The 8,106-nt window shown below is 43.4% G+C and overlaps 1 protein-coding gene across 7 annotated transcripts in view; it reads right to left on the bottom strand.

Moving 5' to 3' along the window:
* LOC109520362 (adhesion G protein-coupled receptor L3) overlaps window positions 1–8,106 on the bottom strand; it is a 105,852-nt gene that overhangs the window by 63,076 nt on the left and 34,670 nt on the right. For all 7 annotated transcript variants that reach the window (XM_019877526.1, XM_019877527.1, XM_019877521.1 and 4 more), the window contains one exon: window positions 1,682–1,791. In XM_019877526.1, the coding sequence (XP_019733085.1) occupies window positions 1,682–1,791 (110 nt within the window). The remainder of the gene's footprint in view (window positions 1–1,681; window positions 1,792–8,106) is intronic.

The raw sequence follows: 8,106 nt of genomic DNA, 5'->3' as shown, positions 1-8,106 counted from the left end.
CAATTTTTATTATTTTTTTTGACATCCTTTTTAGCCTTCGGGGTATTGCATGCATGTCATAGAAGTAGGATTATGTCAACAACATGCACTTGAGGCTTCTAACATGGTGCCTGAGAAGGCACAGTCGGGGCGCCATCTTTGAATGTTCCAGAAAGAGCACAAAAATACGGGCCGCAAATCAGCTCGCTTTTACCGTACGCCAATTCTACCTTGTATTGAGGAACTACAATTCTGACCACATTTGGATTTGCAACGTGTTCTTGCATTCGTAACATCCGGCAACATGGCCGCATGCGACTGAACTGGACCACTGCAAACCAGTTACCGTCGGCCACTTAGACTTGCACAGCTGCTGCTTGAACTCATACCGCACATCACAACTCAATGCAAAAAAAAATAATAATAATAAAATTATCCAAATCAGTGCAAATAGGTTCATTTTTAGCCAGTATCTGTGATGCATCGACTGATACATTTACATCTGGTCATTGGTCAAACTGTGAGGTCGACCGCACTCCTGAAAATGAGGAACGTAGCAAAAGTGGCCAACTTCCAAGGGGGAGCGAGGGTGTAAAAACATTTAAAAGCGATAGTTAAGATGAACAAGACAGCACAGAAACCCACAGTGGAGCCAGGTTGCGAAAGGCCGACATTTTCCTTCCGTGTTAGCAGATTTGAAGGCCCACTGAGGAGATGTAAGAACTTCATTACGGCTGACTGAGAACACTGAGGAGGTCACCCGCACAAGTGGTGACCTCTTCCGGGGCTCGGCCTTCGGGAGGAGTCGCTCCGGCGAAAGTTAAGCTTTTTAATAAGGATCGAGGAGAATAGACGGGGAAAGTCAATGTGAGAGGGGCGGACAGATGCCATCCGCCGGACATGTTTATGAGGCTTCGTAAAGGGTGGTCACATCACCGCAGCCCAACGGGAGTCTAACTAATCTGGAAAGTGCACTGGGGAGGAAGTACACGACAAGTTCAAATAAAACGCACACAGCTCCGTTGGTAAATCAAATTGCAACGGATCATTTTTCCTCCTTCAGAATGGTAGCTGAGATGAAAACATGGCAAACGGGCACTCGAGGCGGTAAATGATACGTCCCAATGTTGCACATCCAATCCTGCATCAATACATTCAATAATTGATCTTCCACGGCATCTGACCTTGGGTAACCTTCATATGTGGTCCACACTGGGAAGGAGCTCAGTGAGGGAACTTGGTTTGCCAATCAATGCTTCTTGTGCTCAGTTAATGCTAATTCATTAGTTTACGCCAACACAACTTTTGTTCAGGTAATGTCACCATCGAACTCAAGAAGGTTTCCAAAACAGTGGGTGGGTCGGGGGGTTATTTGACTCAAAATGATGGAGGTGGAGATGGAGTTCCTTGGTCTGCCTGGCAATAAAATTGATTTTGCGAAATTAGGAAGTTCCAAATAGTCCCTCTGTCTCTTTATGCATGCACATTTTTGACCACGACGGTTTCCAGAGGCTGTGAGAATCGGTCAACAGATTGTTTCACAATTTCCCCATATCAGCAAGAAGCAAAATTGAAGCAGGAGAGGACAAAAAAAACATGTCATAACTGTGGGTAAACATTTCCGGTTCCAGGGAGATAACGTACGTTTATAACCCGCTCATTAATACTTCCCGTCGTGGAGAGGAAATGAGAGAATACATACTGTATGGCACACATTCATATTGGACTTCCAGATATTTATAAGTTCCTGGGCAGGGGTCTGGAAATACGTCCGGTCCGGCCACCACGGCACACTGTGTCCGGTTATTGCATCTGAAACACACAACAAGGTCACACGTGAGCAACGGTGATAAGATCAGATGAGGTCAAATGATCCAGACGATTTGGTATAAGGGCGTCACGGCGGTCAACTGTTTAGCACCTCTGCCTCACAGTGTAGAGGTCATGGGATCGATCGCGGGCCACGGCCTACCTTTGCGGAGTTTGCATGTTCTCCGCGTGCCTGCGTGGGTTTTCTACGGGTACTCTGGTGTTCTTTCACATTCCAAAAACATGCACGGTAGGTTAATTGAGCACTCTAAATTGGAGTCAGATGGAAAGTGTCAGCCTTCTTACTTCGATGTTGCACACATTATCCATCCATCCATTTTCTAATACGCTTATCCTCACAAGGGTCGCGGGGGGTGCTGGCGCCGATCCCAGCCGTCTTCGGGCAGTAGGCGGAGTACACCCTCAACTGGTTGTCAGCCAATCACAAGGAATACATCGACGAAAAACCAGTCGCGCTCACAATCACACCTAGGACAATTTGTAGTGCTCCATTAAACCTGCCACGCATGTTTTTGGAATGTGGGAGGAAATCGGAGCACCCGGAGAAAACCCACGCAGGCACCGGGAGAACATGCAAACTCCATACAGGAAAGAGGATCCGGAATCCAACCCTGCACCTCTGTACAGTGAGGCGGACGTGCTAACAACCGCTGCACACGTAATGATTTGTGTAATTGTCTTTCCCGAGTTCAATTATTTCTCGCCCTCTCATAACCTGGAACGAGACCGTCTTTCTTTATATCAATGCTCCGAGATGGGCCTCCTTCCAATCTATACTCATTTGCAGCCCATGATTATCTTGCAACATACAGAAATGGTATCTATTTCCCCGCCGAGTGACGCCCGCTTGCGAAAGTCAAGCTGAGGTCTGACACAATGATTCATACCGCACAATTAAAGGATTCTCGACACCTTAATTAACATTGATTGGCTGCCCGCTAATCAATCGAACCATATGAGAGATGTGTAAAAGGAAGGGGGGGGGCATCTAATTTCGAGCCAGTAATGAGATATAGTCAGTCTAGTGTCCCCCCCCCCCCCACCTCGGCCCATCGCCCTGCGGAGTTTATTCTCGGGCAGTAAATGCCCGTCAAGTACACAAGGGGCTGAAGCTCTTTGTGAATGAGAGACAATTCCAGTTAGTGGTGGCCTCGCAGCCCATTTGGGCTGGAGTGGACTCCAGTTAGACCTTTGACAAACACGCAGCAGCGAATGGGAGCCGAGGGCCATAGAGCTCAGCAGATCATAGCGGCATGCCATGTACGTTTTTTTTTTTTTCTCCTTGTTGTTAAGCTGAGAGCAAATGCAATCACAGTTTGTAATAAGTTCCTCTTGAGGGATTAAACAACATCGTGTGTATCCGATGGGATGATTGCGCACTTTAATCCAGGAGCCTTCATCTTGACCTACATGCACAATCCCCTTTACCGCCGCCGCTGCAGCGCTTCAACCGGCAAAAAACGTGAGTTCCCGGGTCGTGACGGTTTGCTTTTTCTTCGGCTTTATGTTGCTTTTTTTTTTCCAGCATCAAAAGACGATCTTCACATTTCGGTTGTTTTAAAGATTTGACACAAGCATCATGTGACACCTAAAACGATTTTTTTTTTCAAGACACTACATTATTTCCAAAAGAAACACCTTTTCTTTGACACCATGAATGAAGTAACTTGTGTTTTTGTTGCGTTATTGTAGCGCTCATTGAAAAACAAGTACCGCCGCCAGTGCTTGACGTCAGATGGCGTTAGCTCCGGATTACATGGCCATCTTGAATTAAACCCCCCTCTACTCCCCCCACTCCAGGTTTGGCCAGAGTCCATCCATCTCTTTTACATACGTACACCCGACTAGCTTCCCCAACCCTTCCTATTCTGTCGTCGGGCAGATTAGAGCGGAGGCCGCCAGCTGACAAGCGGCGAGGCAGCGCCGAGGAGCAGAGCTGCATGTAAGCACAAACTGTAATCGCTGTGATCGCCCGGTGCAGCTCTACACCAGTGATTCTCAAATGGCTCATTGCAGACCCATCATGAGTGGGTCATAGATCCATTATGAGGAGGACAAGTGCTTAAAAAAAAAAAAAAAATTACCCAGATGGCAAAGTCGGATCTATGTGTGGTTTACGACCAACAAGAACAAAAGTAATGAAAGGAGCGGCGTATTCGATCACTTGATCATAATTGTTTGCCAATATGACAGGAAAATGTGTCTTTGTAAGATTTCGTACAACATGTGAACATAGTGAATTAAAAAAAAAAAATTAAACCATGTGTTAAAATTATTTGTATTACTGGTACTTAGACCTAGAATGTTGACCTTTTGTATTTTACGCAAAATTTACTCACATGCGGTCATAAAAACCTCAATAACAAATTATCAGACTTTTTCAAGATTTTCAATGGGGGGAATGTTTGACGGAAGTGAATTTTGCTCTTCCACAAAAATTTGTGGAAGCTTGACAGACAAACAACAAGCATATTTTGCCTTAATTTATTTATTTTTTTGGGGGGGGCGGCAGTGAGGGGAGGAAGATTTTGTTGATGGCCTCATTCTAATTTTGAAAACATTCTTAAAACCATTTTAAAAAGCCGAAATTACACTTTGAAGTCTCCCAACATGCAACCCTGTCACAAAAACATTTTGAGGTCTCTAGAGGAAGAGAAAAAAAAAAGGATGCCCAATGACTCAGTAGAAATGACATCATGGAGTTGCTGTGACCAACGACCCACCTAAATAAAACAATTTCTCCATTTTCCATCATCTTTTTTGTGTTTTCAGTCCAAAGGGAGTGTGGACCTCAAGCGAACACAAACCGATTACTCATCTCATACGACTCACAAATGTCATCTTGTTCATTATCTCATATGAAGTCTACCAAATTACATAACAATGAACTCAAGCGGGCGCTTTTCAAATTCAACTCGTGTCAACTCACCGTCGTATTTGTGAAAAAGCACTGCTCGATGAGTACCTCTCATGCCATTGTAGGTGTACCTAATGTTATGGCCAAGTTACATTTATAGCAGACAAACACTTCTGTGTTTTTGGAAGCTTTCCGAGCGGCGTGCTGTCAAGGCGCAGGTGGACCTCGTCTGTTTGTTTGGCGAGACAGCCCCTCCGTCAAAAACGTGGACTCGCGCTTCAAAACGAGGAAACCAAAAAGCAGCCCTGCCCTGCTGTCTTTTTCGGTTTGTATCTCCCCTGCAATGTGCACGCGCTTGTGAGGAATTGTATTTATTTGAAAGGGGGGGGGCGGTGAGGAGAAAAGTGACGGACGGGTCAATATCCTCGTCCCTCTGTAGGGAGCCATTACGCTTTTAGTGATGGTCTTCGCCACCCACGGTCTACTTCATTCATTATCTTTCCCAGCTGCAAGCCGCCGCATCCATCTTCTCTCATTCCACTTGTCTCCCGGCGTGCCACACACACGCACGCACACACGCACACGCACACACACACACACACACACACACACACACACACACACACACACACACACACACACACACACAAAACTTAGCGTTCCAAGTTGAACTATTGTGCTACTCTCTGACAGCAAGGCCGTCAAAGCTGCGCATCAAATTAAGGACGTGTTCCTCCAGAAGTTTTACTGCAGTGCTCGTTTTTACTTGGTGTACTATGTGCAATGCTGAAACATATCGGACGAAAATTTCTAAAGCATTTAATATTTGAGAAGACAAGGAGAAAATACAAACACACACACGCGCACGCGCAAAGAAAGTCAGCCATTTTGGTCTGAAGCAACTGTTTTTAGAATCGTCCATTTCCAGTGTGCCAACTTGTCCTATACATTTGCTTCATTTTGTTTGTTTGCTTTTTTTTTTTGACTCTCGACAAGCCTAATCCTTCCCAGCCATTGGTGCAGATTAGTGGCTTTCATAAAATGTTTGCATCCTGCTCTCTAATTTTGTGCGTCAGGCGATAAGCTCGCAGAATTGGAACACGGGCCTCTGGAGGGACTTTGAAATGGGCACAAGTTAATATGATGTCATATCCACCCATAAAATATAAAATAACATGACCACAAATGTTGTGTGACCACCTGATGTTTTTTGTTTTTTTTTAAACATGGTATTGTTTTGTATTGGTACCATCATCTATACCTGGACTCAAATATTTAATTTTATTTATCAGATGCTTGTGTCTCTTTCTCAAGTGTATTGTATGAAATCATTTTTTTTTTTTTTTACAATTGGATAAAAACATTGGCTGACAAAAAAGGGGAAAAAAAAAGAAAAACTACAAAATTATGAGAAAATAATTAAACATCCATCCATTAACTGAGCTGTTTATCCTCACAAGGCTTGTGGGCGTGCTGGAGCCTCCCAGCAGCAGGCGATCTACACCTTGAACTGGTCGTCAGCCAATCGCAGGGCACACAGAGACGAACAACCATCCACACTCACAATCACACCAAAGGACAATTTCGAGTGTTCCATTAACTTGCCACGCATGTTTTTGGAATGTGGGAGGAAACCTGAGTACCCAGAGAAAACCCACACAGGCAAGGGGAGAACATTCAAACTCCATACAGGAAGGCCGGAGTCGGAATCGCAAATATTGAAAAGAATACAAAAATATTGGATGAAAATAATACACATACTAAAAACATTGACATAAATGACCAATTATTATCCAAAAACACAAATGTTGGAAAAAATATTACGTTTAGGGATCAGGGTTTTAAACTGGCGATTCCGATCATCCATGAATGTGATGGTGTAAAAGTTTAAATTCTCGATCTACAAAAATGATTTTTCTTCAATAATCATTTAATCTGATGATTTCTTTTGCCATTAATTGATAAATCTGATTGAAAAAAGATTTTGTGCAAACAGTAGTACCCAAACAAGAAGACAATTCGAGGTTTCCGTCTTCTCCTTCTCTCGTGGGAGCATAAATAAAGAACGGCAGCTTGCTCGACTGTCACAGCAACATAATGACAATTTTCCACCAAGCCAGGAAATAAAAAACAGCCCACCGCTTGTAATATGCATGGGATCTACCTCATTTGAATACTTCCACAGGAGTGCAACTTCTCCGTTATGTGCATGTAAATCCAAACTCTGGGGAGCACCTGTACAGGAAGGATGCAGCGGAATGCGCAATAACTTGCCCAATCGATTTGTTTGGCGGGGGAGGCTTATTCGCCGGGGGCCGCCAGAGAAATGATTCGACATGTAAGGTGTGAGGTGAAGAACCCCACTCCGATGACTGTTTCTCGACCGATGGCAATACAACCAGAAGCATAGCGTCTTTTCGTCATTTCAGAAAGCCATTTCTTATTTATTTCCTTTGCCTTTAAACGTCTTTAAAGCAGGGGTGTCAATCTCATTTTTGTCGTGGGACACATTTTAGTTCCCACTTCCCTAGGAGGGTCGTTTGAACTGAAACCATATAAATAAAGTCAATAATAACGGTTTATTCAACTATTGTTTAAATTACTGTAATGAGGGGTTTGGTTCCAAGAAAGTGCTGACTATGTGTCTCTTATTTAGGACATAGGAGAATTGTAAATGTTGGCAGAGATTTTAGGAAGCATCATGGAAGAACCCCACTCCGATGACTGTTTCTCGACCGATGGCAATACAACCAGAAGCAGAGCGTCTTTTAGTCATTTCAGAGAGCTACTTCTTATTTATTTCCTTTGCCTTTAAATGTCTTTAAAGCAGGGGTGTCAATCTCATTTTTGTCGTGGGACACATTTTAGTTCCCACTTCCCTAGGAGGGTCGTTTGAACTGAAACCATATAAATAAAGTCAATAATAACGGTTTATTCAACTATTGTTTAAATTACTGTAATGAGGGGTTTGGTTCCAAGAAAGTGCTGACTATGTGTCAATATCCTTCTTATTTTTTACAGATGAGAATTTGACATTTTGGTCCAGATTTTAGCGAGCATCATGCATGTTTGATTTGCTTTTGCGGGCCACATCAAATGATCTGCCGGGCCAGATCTGGCCCCCGGGCCTTGAGTTGGACAACTGTGCTTTATAGCTTTTGGTTGTGAACGTGCTTAAATGTTGTCAATATACATTCTATTAGTAATTTGAAAAAGATACTTGAATTGTTTTTGCTTTTCAAGCGTCTTCTTTTGTTCTGTTTGGTCACATTTTTAAACGTGCTTTTGGTTGTGTGAAGCACATTGAGTTGCCTTCTGTTTGAAATGCGCGAAATACATCAAGTTGCCTTGCCTCTCATTTTGCATTTGGATTTCTGAAAAATAAAACACTGAAGATGAACAAAATCCATTTCGTGTGAATACATCACAGAAAAAGTTTT

The sequence above is a fragment of the Hippocampus comes genome, unplaced genomic scaffold, assembly GCF_001891065.2.
Source record: "Hippocampus comes isolate QL1 unplaced genomic scaffold, H_comes_QL1_v1.1 scaffold143, whole genome shotgun sequence".
NCBI lineage: Eukaryota > Metazoa > Chordata > Actinopteri > Syngnathiformes > Syngnathidae > Hippocampus > Hippocampus comes.
This window is presented reverse-complemented; position numbering and strand designations above follow the sequence as displayed.